Source organism: Clavelina lepadiformis, chromosome 5 (genome assembly GCF_947623445.1).
Source record: "Clavelina lepadiformis chromosome 5, kaClaLepa1.1, whole genome shotgun sequence".
NCBI classification, from domain to species: Eukaryota; Metazoa; Chordata; class Ascidiacea; order Aplousobranchia; family Clavelinidae; genus Clavelina; species Clavelina lepadiformis.
The window spans coordinates 9,438,375-9,458,535 of NC_135244.1; the positions used below are offsets into that span (position 1 = coordinate 9,438,375).

The 20,161-nt window shown below is 34.1% G+C and overlaps 3 protein-coding genes across 3 annotated transcripts; 2 read left to right on the forward strand and 1 right to left on the reverse strand.

Annotated features, from left to right (window-relative positions):
* Positions 1-384: 384 nt before the first annotated feature.
* Positions 385-7,156, forward strand: LOC143460838 (DNA repair protein complementing XP-C cells homolog). The gene is made up of 16 exons (XM_076958481.1): positions 385-575; positions 1,336-1,466; positions 1,549-1,683; positions 2,057-2,202; positions 2,356-2,506; positions 2,666-2,800; positions 3,333-3,857; positions 3,967-4,077; positions 4,154-4,289; positions 4,401-4,480; positions 4,575-4,811; positions 5,007-5,240; positions 5,413-5,568; positions 5,718-5,887; positions 6,021-6,201; positions 6,810-7,156. Exons 2-16 carry the CDS (start codon positions 1,356-1,358, stop codon positions 6,975-6,977), a joined length of 2,676 nt encoding a protein of 891 aa, XP_076814596.1. The 5' UTR covers positions 385-575; positions 1,336-1,355; the 3' UTR covers positions 6,978-7,156.
* Positions 7,157-7,301: 145 nt separating this feature from the next.
* On the forward strand, positions 7,302-12,338 carry LOC143460840 (B-cell receptor-associated protein 31-like). Its single transcript, XM_076958482.1, has 6 exons — positions 7,302-9,028; positions 10,897-10,997; positions 11,251-11,401; positions 11,569-11,671; positions 11,747-11,849; positions 11,941-12,338. The coding sequence occupies exons 1-6, from the start codon at positions 8,937-8,939 to the stop codon at positions 12,078-12,080; spliced, it is 690 nt and encodes a 229-aa protein (XP_076814597.1). The 5' UTR covers positions 7,302-8,936; the 3' UTR covers positions 12,081-12,338.
* A 160-nt stretch (positions 12,339-12,498) lies between these two features.
* Positions 12,499-19,645, reverse strand: LOC143460841 (ubiquitin domain-containing protein 2-like). Its single transcript, XM_076958483.1, has 6 exons — positions 17,691-19,645; positions 17,174-17,296; positions 16,948-17,058; positions 16,164-16,311; positions 13,851-13,956; positions 12,499-13,739 (listed from the first exon to the last, which is right to left on the reverse strand). The coding sequence occupies exons 1-6, from the start codon at positions 17,755-17,757 to the stop codon at positions 13,608-13,610; spliced, it is 687 nt and encodes a 228-aa protein (XP_076814598.1). The 5' UTR covers positions 17,758-19,645; the 3' UTR covers positions 12,499-13,607.
* Between the last annotated feature and the right edge of the window lie 516 nt (positions 19,646-20,161).

Genomic DNA, 20,161 nt, shown 5'->3' on the forward strand with positions numbered 1-20,161 from the left:
TTTTTGCAATCACTGGACCATGACAAACAGATAAACAAATAAAAACGGTTAGATTATAGCGCAACGATGGACGTTACGCCATATGTATGTTGTTGAGCTGTTCCTGGTACACCACTGCGGCTAACTTGATATTATTTTATTGATAAATAACATGTGCCGAAGCACGGGCTTAGCTGGATGTGGAGAGGCGTCTGTATAACTCCTTGTCTAAAAGACGACTCACTCGAAATACGAACAGCGAATGAAGAGAAAAACACAACAAATCTTTGGGTAAATAAACGTCGTGTCCTGCCGCTACCTAGCGGACACGGTAGTGAACGCTACAAGATAACAGTCACGTGATACAATCACTGGGGCATGTTGTTTGTTATGTAAGATCAACTAACTTATCCGTAAGCTGGTTTGCAAATGTTGGACCTTTTGACTTCAGGTGGTATGGTTGCTACCAAGATGGTTCGGCTCTGGCCTCTGGGATTTGTTTTGCAATGTAGCAAAAAGCTGAAATGCGTAATGCATTTGTTTCGAATACGGATTTAGTTGCAAACAGACAACGTCATAGTATTTTAAATCATTTGGTAAGAATGATTAATTTTAGCTATATGATACTTGACTTCCTATAAGCTATGTAGTAAATTTCAACCCCTGCCCTCAGTCGGAGGTAAAGTGGGGTCGCCGAGTGATTCATAGGTCGTGTTTCATGGGTTAGTGTTACGTTAACCAATTGTTATAGCTCAAAACATAACAAACGTTAGGGAAAGGTGAAGAAAGACTTTTTCTGCCTTATGTTTCTTTCACGTATGCTTTATGTACATAACGAGTACGCCAAGGACGTACTATGCCAACAGCATTTTCTCAAAGAAAAGAAACACTGTGATCTTTTTTGTCTAAACAAGAGAAAAATGGAAGAGGAAAGTGAATTTGTAGTTACCATGGTTGTGATAAGACGCTATTTCCTCTGCACTGCCCCAGTTCCTCCCCAAGCATGTATAAACTTTTCAAACTCTCTGACTAAAGTGCCAAATTTTTTCTTGTTACTCGTGGCACGTACGATAAACAAGGTGATAAGATTGACATTTTTGTCTGTAAATACTTATATTTGTTGGTTTTGGATCACTTTTATTGTGATCTCTTACTTCCAATCAGTCATGGTATGGATATTTCCTTGGAAACAAAATTTCCTCCAATTTAGTTTAAAAGGTTACAAGGCAATCATGCTTCTCTTTTAAGAAGTAGAAGTCGTTGGAAGAGATACTGTATCATAGTTTCATTTAGAAAATTTTATGAAATAATGAAGCAAAATTCTTTTTCTGTTAAATGTCATGTTGTGTATAATAGAAACTGGTTTCAGCATAAAAATGCCGAAACGCAAAAATAAGAGTATACCTGAGCCAGGAAGTAGTGAAGATGAATGGGAAGAAGTGGAGGAAAAAAATGTCTCAATTCATCATGAAAAAAAAGATGTTGAGGTAATATTTGGTTATTGTACATGTTTTGATCACCTTATAGTCGATTTACTTCTAGACTTTCAAAGTACCATATTTTTTGCAGATTGAATTTGATTTACCTGATGTTGTGTTAAAGCAACAATCAAAGAAAAAGGACAAGACAAGGGAATGGTTGATGATTATGATAAAACGTGCATTTAACAAGAGCAAGAGAGAATTGCGAGTCAACATGCATAAAGTAAGTGATTAGGATCCTGTCTGAAAAGTATAACAGTTTTTAATGAGAAATAAAGTGTGCAGATACCCAAAAATTGGAATTATGCTGTTCACTGAGATTTTTATTTGATATATATATTTTTATTTATTTGTTATAAATTATTTCTCATACAATCAATTTTTCTTTGTTTATTTAAATTGATGTGAACATGAAAAAGTTCAATCATAAACGAAGAAGATCAGTATGCACAATGATTTATTATTGTTTTTGTATCTATATTTACATATATAGGTAAGTTATTACTTTTTTATCTTTTCTGTTGTACAACCTCTGTTATATGCATTCATACTTTCAGAATATCAGATGCTTTTGCTAACAATATTTCTTGTTTTAGACACATCTGTTGTGCCTTTTAAGCATTGGTTTACAAACAAATAAAATATGCAACGATGATGAGTTAAAAGGGCTATGTTTATCTTTGTTACCAACCAAATATATTAAAGTGTATGCCTACAATCTAACAAAGGAAAAGATTTCAAGGTAACATTTTGCAAAGTTTACTAAAATGAATAAACATTAAAGCATAAAAAATTATTAAAACTTAATTCTTGAAGTTGTACACCAAGTTATAATCTTCTAAGTATCACCATCATATTTTGTACTTGGTATTTAAAACAATTAACTTTGTTTCAGTGTGTTCAACTGGGTTGGTGAAACATTTTGGTCTAAGAATAATGTTTTATTGAAAAATAAAGGCCTGTGTGACCTGCACAAGAAAACAGATAGCATTGCCAAAATTGTCCAAGGCACTGTAAATGCTGAATACAAAATTGACATAATCATGGTAATTTACAGTATGTCTTGCAGAAATAGTTAAAAATTAGGTTGTTGTGAAGATGTGTTATGAATTGTTATGTTTTCATATGAATGTTTTTTATATTTTAAGTGACTTACAATTTCATTATTATACTTTATAATCATAAGATTTTTTATCTTGTATCAGATTCATCTTCTTGTTTTGCGATCACTTGGTTTACAAGCAAGACTTGTGATGTCATTGCAACCATTACCGCTGAAAATACCATCTGAAAAACAAGAGTTAGAGAAAGCAAACCAGTTTCAAGAAATACTTCAAAAAGTAATTTATTCAAGGAAGTTTTACGTTGCTGCTAGTGAAGAGTTCTATTCAAGATTTTCGCTTATTCAGATTTCCAATATTCCAGAATGCCAATACCAGTAAAATATTTTTATATCAATGCCAACTCTGATTCTCAACATTTAAAATTTCAAAACTTTTTTGTTGATCTTGTTGGTACAATTATTCTGTATTTTTTGCTTGTCAATTAATTTGAAAAAGGGTTATTAACGGAGCAGAGCTGCAGTTAGATCTTAAAAAACACTTTTCTGGTTAGTGACTGGTGCATCAAGTTGGGCTGTATACCTATGCGTTTATGATCAAAAATAATTTGTTTTAGAAATCTTAAATTTTAAAACAATTTTTGTATTCATTTTCAAGAAATAATTGATTCTTCCAGTTCATGATAGCGATTCAGGTTATCACTACTAGTTACAACACAACACAACTACAACACTCATCACTAGTTACAACACTGCTGTTATGTTATTAGACTACACGTGTCTGATCATGTTTGAAAATTTGTATTTTGCAGGTCAGGGAAGGAGTGTCAGAATCAAAGTTTAAAACCAAACTCTTGAGTTCTGAAACTCAGGTTATTCCTCAACTTGATGGAGCTAATGATGAAGTAAAGATAAGTCCGAGAAGAACTCGCAGCACACAAGTTCTCAAATCTAGTGGAAATAGAATGCCTTCAAAACAAAAGAACAAAAATAATGCTACAGCACAAAAAAAGAAAAGCTCTTTAAAACAGTGCAAAAAGTTAAACTGTGAATCAGAGACGAATGTGGATTCAAAATCAGGAGTATCTGCACCAGTCTTAAAGCTAAATAAATTGAGAAAATCCACCATTTCTAAATACACATTTAGCTCAGATGATGATGTTTGTGTGAAGTCAGGTGAAAATTATTCCCCTGCCACGAAACTAAGTAAGCGAGCAAAGGCAGCCAAAAACAAGTCATCAAATTATGTGCAAGGTGAAAATGATACACTGGCTCCAGCACTAAAAGATGAGCCGCTTGGCATGAAAAATTCTTTGAAATCGAAAAGAATTAAGAAGGTATCATATCGTATTAATCATATTATCATGCTATAAAACCAATCTCTAGTTCTTTACTGTTCTACATGTATTAGACAGTACTGTTATATTGTTATTTTTTAATTTCTAGAAACAAAAGAGTGAAGATACAGCAGAAGATGTGAATTCTAATACTGAGCTGGAGACAATAAAGGCCACTGGTCACTCTGTTCGACATGTTAGAAAGAGAAAAGCTGAAAAGGTATTCTCTAGTTGGAAATTAAAAGCTGTTGTCTGTTTTCTGTGAATGAATTTGCAGCTCTTCAATTTATATTAAGGAAAAATCAAGGACTTCTGATGAAGAAAGTGTTTACAGTGATGCAAGCGGTGACGAGGACTTTGAGGTAAAGTCAGTTAAAAAGAAGTCAGTTAAATTGTCAAACCGTCTTCCTCTGCCTAAAGGCAAATCCATAAGTGAGTCTAATGTTGAGTTAGTTAAGCCACTACTGTAATAGACCAATTATAATATTAGAACTAAGAATTTACTTTGTTTTTCAAAATTTTATGTATTGTAAATTGGAACAGAAACAAAATCACCTGGCAGAAATAAGGCCTGTAAGCCTGATCAGTTCATCAATCAGTGGATAGAAGTTTATTTGCGAGATGTAAGTGCTCAGCTAAGCTTTATTTACAAAACATATTTTTCTTGAATTTTTGGATGTAACCTAAAATATATAAAGACATTTGTTGTGCATAAAGGTTGGATGGCTATGCATTGATTGTATATCTGGAACTATCGATCAGCCTAAGCAAATGGAAGCTTTGGTTAGTGGTCCTCTTCACTATGTTGTTGGGTTTGATAATGAGCATTGTGTGAAAGATGTCACCGCTCGTTACGCATCAAGCTGGCTAACCACCACCCGCAAACTTCGAATTGGCAATGTAGATAAAGACTGGTGGAGAAATACATTAAAGCTGTTCAAGACCAAGGATCAGGTAATGATATATTGCGTGACGGGTGAAATACTCTTCTGTTTGAACGGAATATAGGATAACATTAGCATTACACAACACTTTAGGACTCTTTTGCTGTTTATCGTATTGCTCTTTAAGTTGTTTTTTTCATTATCAGTGCCTGAGCTGAATCTTTCATGTAATTTTACAACAGTATTTTTTCATCAATATTCCTAGGTTCAAGATCAAGAAGAGAACGAACAACTAGAAACAGCTTTGCTATCGCGACCTTTACCTACCAGCATCGGCGCTTTCAAAAGTCATCCTCTTTATGCACTGAGGCGTCATCTTTTGAAATATGAAGGTATTTATCCTCCTGATATTCCACCCATTGGTTACATCAGAGGAGAAGAAATTCTACCGCGTTCATCAGTGCATGTCTTACACACCAGAGAAAAATGGCTTCAATTAGTAAGGAAACTTTCCACTGGAAATATTACATTTACTAGATCATGCATTGTTAGTTATATTGTATATTTTTTATTTTACTAGATTAATTCAAAGTTAGTGGTTATGATGGTGGTTTTAATTAATTCCTCAGTAATGGAAATCATTGATTTATCAGCTGCCAATTGCTTTTCAGGCACTTTCTGTTAAAGATGGAGAAGAACCTTATAAAATGGTTGCTTCATATTTGATGAATAAGAAACTCAATAGAGATTCTGATGCATTGTCTCTTCCGCTGTTTGGAAAGTGGCAAACAGAAAATTATAAGCCTCCAGTCGCAAAGAATGGGAAGGTGGGTTTAGTGAAGTTGTGGAAAAACTTCGAAACCATGCTTATTTATAAATGTCATAGTAACCTGATACTTCACCATGTTGAAGAAAATCATTGATCAGTTGCCACAATTTCCGAGAAATTAAAGTCAAAATGTTTGCGATTTTGAAGGTACCGCGCAATGACTATGGAAATGTAGATCTTTATAAACCATGCATGCTTCCAATCGGCTGCGTTCATATGAGGTTGCCATCGTTAAATCTAACTGCTCGGAAGCTGAATATAGATGTAGCAACTGCCATTGTTGGATTTGATACTCATCATGGATTTCCGCACCCAGTGTAAGTACAATCAATTAGTACATCTTGCTTAATTAAATTTTTTAAAAACTGTTGTGTGATCATCACGTTTATCAAGTCGTTGTTGTATACAAGTTAGCTGGAAAAGTTGTTAAACTTATAATATAAATAACAGAACCGATGGATACATTGCGTGCGCTGAACACGAAGAAATTCTGAGAATAGCCTGGACAGAGGAACAAGCGCATGTCGCTAAACGTGCGCAGGAAAAACTGGAACAAAAAGTTTATTCGCGATGGAAGGTCTTGATTAAAGGAATGCTTGCCCTTGAAAGGGTCCGACGAAAGTATAACAATGTAATGCATTAATATGTAAATTGGAAACTTACACTGTTGATGAGAAGTTGCTGGTAGTAATAGAATTATCTATAGGTTTGGATTGTGTATAATAGTAGTATAGAATTATTTATACAATAGCACAATTTTTTTGTGCTTTTTACTAAGATTAATGATTTGTTACTTCAGATTATGCTTTCTTAAACAGGTTTATCTAACTATAAGTTTAAGCAGCAATGCAGTATGACTAGTCATCTATCCGATGTTTTTTTTAACTATTACTCTTTTAATCATTATTTTGCCAAAATTCGCATACCATGTGTAAGAATGAAGGCTTTAAATAATTGTTTCGTAAATTAAATTACAAAGAAGTACTCGATTACTTACCCTGAGTACTTGCTATCTGGCCTGGTACTTGTACTTGAATGTGTCTTAAAGTAAGTCCTTGTACTCGAGTATTAAAACTAGTGCTTGTATTAAGTTGTAGGTACAGCTCTGCCTTTGCATGCTTGTGGAACCATATACTTGTGATATACAACAACTGGATTTTTCTTTTCAGGTTTTTTTTTATGCTTTTGATGCTTTTTACGATTTATTTGTGTAAATAAATGATTTAAATGCTTGCTTAGACCAAAGTCGAAGCGGAAAACGAAGCAGGTGGAAGTGTTGCTGGGGGTGGAGAGTCGTGGCAAGCTAAACGACTGCACGAAGCAAAGAAGCAAGACCAGCCCAAGAAAGTGAGACGTGGAAGAAAGAAAACAAAGAATGAAGAAATACTTGTTGGGATGGAGATTTAGCTTAAACCCTGAAATATTTTTCAGTCTACCTTTGTCGTAATGTTTACACCGCTTTTTTCGAGGTTTCGTTTTCCAAATTGGCTACTTCATTTATTACCTAACCTTGGTGGTTTGATGATAAATACCCAATCTGTTACCTAATTTCAACTAGATTGCAACATAGCTTGAATGATTTCCTATGTTCACATGTCAATGACGTGTCAACTCAACTGTTTGGTTTAGGGGAATAACCCTATTGTCTTCAATTAGTCTCATGAAAGTTGAACAGCAAAATATTGGAGAGATAGGCTAAGGCTAGGTATAGGCTAGACCAGGGGTGTCAAACTCAATCGCACCAGGGGCCAAAACTCAAAACTTATTTAACGCCGCGGGCCGTAAGGATAAAACTTGATTGAACGTTTCGTGACACGAGTATATGAATTGGAACAGTCAGCGAAACAGCACCAAATTTTTGTTTTTTTTGACGGTTTTGGCTGGGAATAAATCGATTTATTCTATCGTATGATGAGGCAACTGTTGTGCTGCTGTATTGTGCGATTTGTTATAATCTTGTTTCTTGCTTGAAAAAAGTAAGTAATACTGCACAATGATCTCGCGGGCCGGAAATAGTTCAATGTATAAAATAGCATTGCGGGCCAAGTTTTATTGTAAAGCGGGCCGGGAGTTTGACACCTATGGGCTAGACTCTTACATTGATCATTTATGTGGTGTTCGATTAGTTCAGGTCGAGGACCTGAGATGTTATGTCAAACACTGCTGTGGAAGTTAAGCCAAGTAAACCCTGAAAATAAACTATCCTTGCTGATTGCTGCCTAACAATAGACCTAACTAATACACTGTAAAAAATCTTTTCTAATTATAAGTCAGTGAGACAATTGAGACTAATAATTAGTCTTCCAACGAAAAGTATGGCTTATAGTTAGTCTAAATTGTCTCACTGACTTATAATTAGAAAAGATTTTTTACAGTGTAGGCCTATTAGTGTCGTATTTACATATAGATAGGCTTATTGGCTTGCTATTGTCTTTCGCCTGCCCACGCCGCGGGCCATGCAACTCTTAATTAAGTAATTTATTTATTATTTGGATGGCAAAAAAATCAATTTTTTTTTCTTTCGGCAGAAACGTTAAATGGCTAAAATGGGTGTTGTTCACGCTAGGCTTAGATCTATTAAAACCAAAGCCTAGGCTAGCATCAGTGGAAAGTCAGTAGGCCACTAGGCCTAGACCGGAATTTACTGTACATAAAACGTTTTCACAATTAATAAAATTTAGTCCACAAGATTGGGCTTCTTATATAGCCTAATATTCTATATAGCTAACCAGTTTAGCCTTATTTTATCCGTGATATTATTACAGATAGGCATTACAGATATTACAGATAGATATTATGAGACAATAGAGGCTTCGATTAAAAAAACAGCTTGAAAGCTTGTCAATTTCGTTTTAGTCAAAGTTTGTTATAACTTGAAACACTTTCACTATAGTATATGTATACTGCATCACTAGTCTTCTCGTTAACTTTCAACTGTACTACTTAGTGCAGCATGGTCCAACTGCAGCTGGGTACCCATAGTAGAAAGTGTGGCAGGTGTAAAACTTCCTTTAGGCCAGGTACCTCTACATATACTCAGTGAACCCAGAACATTTTGAGAAACCGCCTTTAGGCCTATATAAAAAAGTATTAAGTCTTTAATTTAAACAATGCGCAAAACTATGAAACTAATATTTAGTGTTATAAGCTAATTAACCAGCCAATATTTTGCTTAGCTCGCTTTTGAAGGTGTATACTTTATTTGCCAAACATGAAACAAAAGTTCCATTAGCCTATACTAAACTGTAGAAACTTTGTGAAAGCATTGTTAATTATTTCTGTTATGTTTGTTTCAGTAATATATGTACAACGAAACATAATTCAGTTAAGTTTTATTATCTGCCAGTTTGTCACAAACTTCAGACGATGTCAATTCAGTGGACATTCGTTGCAGGTTTTTTGTACCTTGAGATAGCAATCTGTATTCTTCTCTGCCTGCCATTCATCAATGCCAAACGGTGAATATGCATTTTTGCTTAATTACAAGTATAGTGTTATAGACATAGGTAGGCATTACCGGTACCGTCGGTACTTTTGAAAAAAAGTACCGAATTACATTTTCAAGAAATTTCAATCGATCTCAGTACTTTTCACATGATTATTTCAAAATTTTAACAAGTATGTTTCCAAAACACTATGTTAATTAATGCTTAATAGTATTTTTAGCAATTGTTGATCTTTTTTAATCTAGAAATGTCAAGTAAAATTGCAAGCGATTAACGTCACATATGTTTTGACCTGGAGTAACCTTTACCGGAGACATAATTGCAACAAACATTGCATTTGCAGTAGCATCTTTTACACAAAAATACTGGTCCCGAGTACCGACAAAGAACCGAACTAATTTTTAAAAATAGTACTGAATACCAGATCCATGGGTACATTTTTTCCCAAGTACCAGTACCGTTACTGACGATACTTTCAAAGTACCGACTGCCCACCTCTGGTTATAGACAATTCTAATTTTTACCAATAACTAGCAGTGAACATTATATTGTAAACATTTTACATACGAAGTTTTTCATGTCATATCGCTTTAACAATATGTTAATAAAAAATCTACTAAAATAAACTGCCATTGTGCATTTGAGATAAGCTGATACAAAGTGAATTTGCCAAAGACTGATACTTAAATACGATATATATTTGTTATAAAACTTTTGAGTTGACAAAAAAAATAACATCTATAATTTATATAATATAATGCAGTGAGGCCATGAAACTGTTTCCTGGATTATATAGTGTTGTTTATCTAAACGTTGCTGTCACATGTGCTCCATTGTCTAAACATCTTCCATTATCTATTGCTGCCAACACATGCTTATATTTTAAACATTAATACTATCAAATTGCCTTATCATTTGCTTCGCTATACACCATAAACACCTAATGCCGATCTCACGTCTTCACAAATGAGTTTATTCTAGTTAATGCAAAAAAGTGACCATTTCACCATGCAACCCATTGTCAAGCTAGGCAGTTAGGAAAATGGATATTCAAGAAGTTGATTTTAGCAATTTAGGATTCATTTCAGGATAGAAGGTAGATTGAAGTTACTTTTAAGTTAGGTTAACAAAAACACTGTAACAATAGCTTCAACCAAACACTTTTATTGTAAAATAGTGACAGCCTGTTACAAATAGAAAATCCTATTTTCATGCAGTTCTGTCATGGTTGACAGGTTGCATTAAAAGGTCACTTGCAAATTCCTTAATTGTACCAGTGCTTAATTTCTAAACCAATAGCTTCCACAGTCCAAGACAGATGCCAGTGTGGTTATGTAAGTCAGACTTAACTACTGACTTTGATTTTTTTAGAATGCATTTTCTTTAAAGTTCACAAATTCCATAGTACAAAGCCGTACAGTAGTACGTATGTAGTAGTAGCGTATGTTAGTAGCAACCGTACTACTAAGTAGTAGTTAATAAAATATGAAGTGTGCTGCATTTGTTGTAATTCTTGCAATTTTTTGGTAAAACCCGATACATATCATAAATGGTGGAATAAAAGAAAGAAAAGAAACACTTTCAGACCCACCAAATAAAGTTCAGGATTGAACTCCGGTTGCAATTACATTTATCAATCACGTTAAGGGAATTTTACAGCCCAATTAGCCGATATTGTATTGTACTGACATGAATAGATTTAGAAGTTGGTCATGTCAACAGTTTGTTTGCATGAATCTGAGTAACTTAAATGATCTGAACATGATATGGTATCGTATCCGTTATATGCATCTTGAAGGGTTTATAAAAAAAAATGCTGGTATTCTTAAGCATGAAAATCACCCAGAGTTATCTTAACTAATTTGCCTAATATTTTGCAGATGGAAGTATGTGTTCAAATCTCGACTCTTTGCTTTGTTTGTAAGCTATGGAAACCTGTATTTCATGGTTCTTATATCAATCCTTTGTTTGTTGTTTGCTGGTATGTACTCACCCTTACTGAGCATTTTTACTCAATATGCATTATAATCTATGATTAAGAAATCATAACTATTTTAATTTGCAGTATTTCTAATTCTGTTATTATTTGCGATATGTAAACTGTCTCATATAGAATTTTAAATGAACAAAGCAGGTAGTAAAAATTTAAAGAAATTTACATTGAGGAATTCTTGGCTAGGTTAGAAACATTGAAAGTTTGCTATCAAAAGTTTTAAATGACTTTAAATGGGTAGATGCTGTACGAGAAGTGAGAAAATATTCCCTGCCTGATGCACAACAGGTCAATCTGTCAAATAACCCTAATGCACAGGACCATGTTCTTATGATGTTGTTTCGTGCACAACGTAACCTGTATATATCCGGATTTGCCCTATTTCTTTGGCTGTATGTTCTACTAGATTTAATGCTTTAACATTTTTGTTACAGTAATTTTCAGTATTTAACAACCATAAACTAATTATGGATACACTTTTCGTAGAATTATTATTGTAATGTGATAATGATTGAAGTATATTATGTCACGTTATGATATGTTTTTTCTTCTGCTTAAGTGTCTTGAGGCGTTTGGTATTGCTTATATCAGATAGTGCTACATTGGAGGCTAATTTTGATGCAACAAAGAGACAGGCAGAAAGTGCCACACGTGCTGCACAGGTTTGATGAGTACATCAAATTAGTTAAATAAGTGTCATTTAATATTGTATATATTCTTATTAAGAATATTTTTAGCAACTTTTGGATCATGGCGACGAGGAAAAAGAAACACCACAGGATTCACAATTTAAAAAGGAAATAGAGCAACTGAAAACCAAACTGGCTGAAGCAAGAAACGGTATTGTCAGGAGTTTTTTTAATGTGAACATTAAGTTGAGCATATCTTGTCCAAATGTATCTAATCTTTTTACTACATTTCTCATGTTCAGAGACAAAAGCAGCACAAGCTGATATGGAAACCATGAAAACTCAGGCAGAAGCCACCAACAGAGAATATGATCGCTTGATGGGGGAAGTTGAAGCTCTTCAAAAGGAAACAAGTACAATTTCTGACAAGAAGGATAACTGAAATCTCATTCAGCATTAACTACTAAGGAACAAGCGTGTCTGTCAGCAATGTGTCCTTTACTTTTGCTGGTTGCTATGGCAAAGTGGTTTGTAAAATCTCATAATTTGTGAAATTGCGGCTGTAATTTCTGAAAGCAAAATGCCAAGTGTTGACTGTTTTGCAATTATAATATAAACACATTGTTTGCCAGATTGGTATTTCTTTGCATTAATCAGTGAAGCTATATATAATTATTAATAATATACTTGCAACTGTGTATTTTCTTGTTGTTTTGTCTTGTGTTATTTGTGAGCATTTCTATATGCATATCAGGATGGTTACTTATAAATGAAGTACCAAATTTGAAGAGTGGATTAAAAAGTACTATTATCTTCACCTAGCACTGTAACGCTCTTGCTATTTTGTAATATCTAAGCAATTGTTTACAGTTTAAGCAAATATAATTGCACATACAAAAATGCACGCAGCACATAAACAATCAAATTGAAAAATATTTTACAAAACTGCAATGTAAACAGATAACTTAAAAGTATACATATGGACATTTTACTCTACAACTGCTAAAACCATCATAGGTGACTATATATGGCAACCCTTTGGCTTTCTTCTAAACAATTATATACATATGTTGAAGGTGACCAAGAGCACTGACGGTTGGCATTGTATCCAGACATGCAGAACAAAATTACAAAAATTATGATACATATTGTATCACTTGGACAAAATCGGCACATTTACATAACAAACTGAGAACATGCAAGAAGGAAATTACCTAAAAAGCAATAAAAGGTGAAGTTGAATAAAAAGCAGCTTGCACTGAAAGCTTAAGTACATGTTTCTTAACTGATGTTGAATATATCAATAGACATAGATCAAAGTGTTTTGCAACAAAACTGCTAAGTTACAAAACAAAAATTTGAATATTTAACACCACAGTAATATTAACTTATGACTAAGAAATAAATTGTTTGTAACTTCAGTTCAAAAATCGTTGGTAATTTTAATAAATTGACACTACAGTGTAAGTTACTATTGTTATCTAACTAATTGACACTTCTTAGTAAGCTTCACTTGTGAAGCTTATTTGTTATAAGTTATTGCAAATAAAGCATCACAAACACTGGAAAGTTATGTACAGTTTCGAAATTCAGTTCAAAGCAAAACATTGCAAAAAAAGGTTTGACAAAAGTGAAACAATCTAGAACGTGTAACTGATTGTATGGTGTTCCACGATTGTTCGATTATAAACAGGAAGCTGTATTGCTTAGATATGCATGTAAGTTACGTTCATAACTGACGACGCTAAGCTGCTGAATGACCAGAAAAACACAAGTATTTACCCTCATTAGAATTTGACAAGTGTATAATATGTCTTAAAACAACTGATTACAAATTGGCTTAGTATAAATAGACATTCAAAATGAAATGAGATTTCATTTACATCATCTAGCACACAAAGGCTCAAATTTGATTTCAATCTGAGAATTAGGAAACACATAAAAATGAAGCTGCATTTGCACAGGTTGGCTATGTTATAGGTTGTGTAATTATACATTGCACAACAAATCCTTTTTCCAATTTACACTGTTCTATATGCATGTGATCGGTAAGCATTTTTCCAGCAAAGAACCAACGTTGAGTGTTGACAGCTATGTTTTCCTGCATTAGAACACAAACTGTTTTTAAAATACGTCACCTTTAAAACTAACTAACTGAAAATAAACTCCTAGAAGGCAGTGAAGTTTTTGCTGTTGTATATACCCATTATACCTGTTGTTCAAGACGTCGTTTAGCAACAGATATCGAATCAGTTGAAAGAACTTGTAATTTGACTTCTTTCTCTGATGAAAGCCTCATTCGAAGAGTGGTTGCTGACCTATACAAACAGTTTCAATTTATCACGCACAAAGTATTACAATGCAAACGTTTAAACACAATACTAAATTCACATATTAACCCAACTTTTTCATGAGTTTAATCAAACCATGCAAAAGCCCAGTCAACTAGCTTTATTCTGTAATTTGCAAACAAATAAGAATATTCATATAGAACTGTATACATAAAATAGTTTTACACATACAAAAGATTTACACTGTCAATACAAAAACACAAGTATTATTTGAAAACGCTGCTAGTTGGTAAAGTAAGTTTTAAGTCACACAAAGATCGGTTTCTTCCAAGAAGTACTTTAATATTTTACACATATTACACAAAAAATTATGCTTAAAAATCTTCATCAAAAACAACTATAAAAATATACATACATTAATATTTCGTAAATAGACAAAAATGATAACTTTTAGGTATGGTTGGAAAATTTAAAAATACAGTACATATATTACAAGTAAGAAAGTTGCTACATGAAAATTGTGCCATAATTCTCGATAGTTTGTGCAGTTTTCCAACATACTTTGTGTTCAAAAAGTTTACCTTCCCAACAGACATTTTAAACTGCCAACCACTGTATTGAAATAGATGCACTAATCTGGCTCTCACTTTCTTAAAACTACAGACTACATATTATTAAAAAAATATTTCTCTGCTATAATGGAAGCTAGCCTATGAATTGGGCTCAATTTGTTTCTAGTGTTATAGAGTAAAATGTGATTGACCTGGATAACTTGATCAAAAAAATACCCATTTTTATTAATATTAATACCGATTGTTGCCATTCCAGTGGTAATGTTGATTTGCCACATCTAAAAGAAATTAATATATACAGTGCTTCCTTGATTATCTGGTCTTGTTCAGACAATCTTTTTAGAAATTTGAGTGGATAAGTGAAGTCTAATATTTAAGACTTAAAACGATTCTTTTACATTTCATGTCGCCTTTTAAATATGAAGTCATCTCAAAATTTTAAGACACAATATAGGATTTAGTTTGTACAACAAACATTAATGAGAATACACTATATCAGACACACACTGTAAACAGCTATAGCTGCAGAAGGCTTCACATGTCGTTTGTGTTAACTGTGTTGTTGCATCATAAAGCCGCTTCATCCAGCGACCAGATAATCAAATGCCAGTTATATGAAGTACAAATGAACGGGAAATCACTGTATATATACATGATTGTTTGCTGTAATAAACTTTGGTATCACACAAACTTTTTTGGATACCATATGGTCGTAATTAAAACTCGTGTAAATACATGATGACTGATGAGCCTAACTTTTTTTAAATGTTGGATAGGTTACATTAAAGGATATGTTTATAATATACTGGAAAGAAAAATGTTAAACAACTTTTTCCTTTAGCTTGTGGCAGAAAGTTTCTGGTCTAAAGCATGGATTCTCAAACTATGGGTCGTCAAACAAATTCAACTTTTATCAATTGATTATTTTGTTAATTTTTGGTTCGATTTACTGTTTCCATTATGCGGTTCTTTTATTACTGTACAGTTACTTTCGTAGATTGTGTGCATTTGTATGATTTTTCCATAGACAAGAATATCACTTCATATTTGTGATGGGTGGTTTATTGTTTTAATGACATTAACGTGTATAATAGGCTAGGGCCACCAATCAAGGGGTCGTATAGAATATGTTTTCTAAAATGGGGTCTCAGAACAAAAATGTTTGAGAAGCCTTGGTCTAAAGCACGGATGTCCAACCTGCGGCCCGCGGGCCACATTGCGGCCCACCTGAGATTTTTGTGCGGCCCGCTAGTCATTTTCACTCCAAGTAGTATTTTGAACTTTGAATCTTAGCCTAATTAAAATGTACCAGTCAGCTCTTTATGTATCCATTTTTCTTGAAATTTAATAGGTTCTGCGGCCCATTGAATTATTTCAAGTGACAATGCGGCCCACTATAATAAAAGGTTGGACATCCCTGGTCTAAAGCATGCACTTAGTCATAAAACAGATTTATAGTCCCGGCTAGATCCAAAACAGTGGAAGCTTATTTTTATTTATATTGTAACTTTGATTTGAGGGATAGCTTTTAACTTAAACACCTACATAGTACACAGGAACGTTTGCTTACTGTTATATCTTACTTTTAACCCTAACAGTCCCCATTGACACCAAAGATATGTAATTATAAATGGCACATGTTTCATAAATTTAACCACTAACTGATTATCTGGCTCTATCTCTGGTAGATCTTCTACAGTGTCGCTGTGAACACTAATTTCATCCTTTACCAGGTCGATGGGTGATGACAAACAATAGACAGGAAGCTGGTAGTGTGCTCCAAGCTCATCATAGCAGTCGAGTAACGTACCTGACAATTACAAACACAGCTTTTGCTTCATCTCGTATAACATTATTTGTATCCCATAAATCATTGGTTTTAAACAGGATGCCACAGCAACCCTGGACAACATCAGCAATGAGCAGGTCTGCAGGGACGCTATGAACTGGCATAGCAGTATTCAGTATACTTCATCATGCTTTGATTGGTATTGCATTATATTTCTATTATTGTTGGCCTTGCCTATAATTAATTATTATTTTCCTTGTATAGTTCAAGCCTAGTTTCAGACCAGAATTACAAGTGCTTGGTGTAAAATATTGGAACAACAACTAGAGGACATTGAGGAGGTGTATGTATGAAAAAATATGATTTTTGTAGTTCCGTTAGATTCTTAATTAACCGATGCCTTTAAAAATCTATTTGAACCAATTAGAGGGCAGCTTGGTTGGTGTTGGTTTGTAGCCTCGAAATCACCCCAGCAGTTGGCACATTTCAAAGATCCAGATGACATGCAGAATGTAGATAAAATTATAAATATCAGAGATATGTGTGTTTTTGGGCAAAAAAAATCCACTTTTGAATATGGGCTTATGTAAACTAGAGATATGCCTATTGATCAAGCATTATATGTAGATAAACCATTCAGAAATGCTTCCCTCTTACCATGTGGCAAAACAATATTAGCACCATCAATAATAGCTTGAGCTAAAGCATTGTCTCCACTTTCCATTGCAGTAGCAGCTGCTTTTAAAGCATCCCAAATTTCCTTGCGTCCTTTAAACAAGTTATTTGTGTTACTCAGCACAGACATAGTATGTATGTAATCATACACTAGTTGACTAGAACCACTGCAACCAAAAAAATGGGAAAGATTCTTTAGGTATACAACCATCAAAAGCAGGTGCAGTGTCCCAAAACTCATCTCTTTTACTTCTAAGTTGCCCTTCAGTCAGGGGAACACCACTTTTCCATTTAGGATGTTCCTTTCGAAGAGGTTGGTTTTTGCCAATAGCTGAAAAATGTATAAATATAATGAAATCTATGGAAAAAGGTATTATTCACAGTTATGTAATTGACCAACAAGAAACATAGCATTGTTGAAAAAGAAAAACTTGACTGGATTTAATTTCCATCTTTAACAGAAATACCATAATTATATATTTTACTTGAGAAACATTTTTGCTTTCATAATTATGTAAAACAAATTAAAATCCTTGCCACTTCGCCAGGCACAAAAATTAATGTGTCATGGGCTCATGGCTGTGGTGACTCAAGTCAAATCGAAAGCATGTGTACTTAAATTTTGCAAATTCGTAATGTAAAATAAGCCAACAAAGTTAACATAATTTTTAAAAAGCAGTCCTCAAATATTGCAAAAGATTCATTTATAAAATAAGATAATTTACCTGGATATCTAGATGATCCATATCTGGGGTGATTTCGAGACCGATGGGTTCCTAAGCAGGACCCCATTTCCAGTAAATCTTACTTACTTACTTCATTTAAAATCCATGCAGGGGACAACAACAATTTTTTTTTCAATGAGTGTTTAAACAATGTTGATGTTCATCTGTTGACAAGTTTGAAATCTCTCTCAAATAACATTGCAAGTTTTTGAAGTAAGTAGTATGAAGATCTAGCAAACCTATATTAATTCTCTACAATTATTTCATTTATATTTTTTTTCAATCCAATCACCAGTCAATATTATATATAATATTTTTTGGAAGCTTACAGCAATTTATCTGGTGTTAACTATTTTTCACAGTAAATTCTTCCTGTGGAATTGCACAGAGAACAGTAAATGATAAAAATGAAGTTATGTGTCATTAAGTAGTGGGCCAGTGGCCAATATATGATCCACTTCTACTACCCTCTCGTTGTTGAAGAGAAAACATTTGAACTAGTGATTGGACAATCAGCCAGAATCAGTTGCACAGCATACAGCATCACAGGTCACATATATATATGCGTATAAGCCCACTTTTGAGCATGTCCAAATCATCCAAAAAATTAGCAGTAGGCTTATACGACGAGTATAAAATGTTACTTAAAAAAATTTCGCTCTGACTGCATAAAATCATTAGTGCCGACATAACCGACTTGCGTTCTTCCCTATTCAACGGTAAATAAACAACGCATCAAGACAGTTCTCCATTGCGGTTACGGTATCACACTTTTATCTTTCCGCAAGAGTGCACTTGGCTATCTTGATCGTGACTCTTTGTGAGTAAAGCAGATGATGTGAAAAGTGAACAAATGCACACATCAGTTCAAATTCGTTTAAAGCGTAATAAAAAAAATAAATAGACATTGTAAGTGCCGTAGTGGGACTAACAGACAATTATGCAGGAAGTTGTGTTGCGGTTGACAGCAATTATGTTGTAGGACGTGTTTTGTTCAAAACACAATGCATTGTTATGAAGTTGTAGTGTTGCGATGGCGAGCGAACGTCACAGGCAAAGACTAGCAATTATTCTATTGTAGTCAAAGGCCAAAACGTGGCATGAGCTTATACGGCAAGTGTAGGTAAATCAATATTCTGGACCCAAAAGCTGGTAGTGGTCTTTTATGCCGGGTTGGCCTATATGCCAGCATATACGGTAGTCCTATTAGGAAACCTAATAAAGCAGTAGTGTCAGTACCTGACCATCTACATGACATGGTATTTGCACAACTTAACTTGGGCGATGATAGGCATAGGCTTCAAAGTTCCCGGAAACACCAGCATACACTCGTTTTATGTTTGATTTATTATTTTCATATAGTATTGCCAGAGCTAGGGACCTTTTTACTATTGGCATCACAGAATGAAAGCAAGCATTTTCGGCCCTTGCTCAAGGATAAAGCAATAGAAATGATGCTATCGCTGATTATTGAATCTAATAAGCATATGTTTTGAGCCCAGTACTCCAACCACTTCCCTAGCGTCTGGCGTAAATCATTCAAAACATTTGTTAATGGCCTGACCAGTACACTGTAACTAATCGCACCGAAATCTACCTTTTGTTTACCACCTACGGTATAATAACATGGTACAAAATTCAGCAAAACGAAAACACTCTGATCGCCTCTTGATACTTTGTTTCCTTCAACAACCAAGTGTCATTCTTCTCTATGACATCACAACTTTCGACGTATTAGCCAGACCAGCATGATTGAAACAAAGTTAACAAAAAGCTCTGGTTAACCAATTTTGGGTGCAAATGCAGGCTCGTGCGCCACTTTTGGCGAGCACACATTTGCGTGATTCAGGTCCAAACTTGATGTTTCTTGATTTAACTTTGGAATGTTCCTTAACACACCAATATAATAATTTCAGAAAATCTTCGTAAAATAACATGAACACGAAAATAAAACAAGAAATTGACACTTGCGATCATCAATTATTTACTTACAGAGATATATTATTTGTTTACAATCATAAAATTCTGACATGCAAAGAACATTGGAATAGCTTATCAGGTTATTTATAAATCATTAATGGACAATTAATGCTTACAGTAATGGATACTATTAAAATATACAGGTTCGAGATTTCGAGTGGTAGTTCTTGGTATGGACGGTACCATTTGGTTAGAATGGTATCAATGGGTCAAACCACTTGGTTCGAGTGGTTTAAAAGGTACCATTTGGTTTGAAATGTTTCGCAGGCTCAAGTTGGACAGAAGTATCTTTTTCGTCAAGCAAACTTCCGGGATCTCTGCATCAAGAGTTATTGTTATAGCTTTTGCAATTTGAGCTTAGTTTGATACTGTTTCTCAGTTCAGGAAAATTGCATTGATACGATAATATGAACGGTTTTAGGGAGCCCCATGACAGTGTGACAATGAAACATTACCTAAACCCAACTACACTTTTCAAGGCTTTTCAGTGG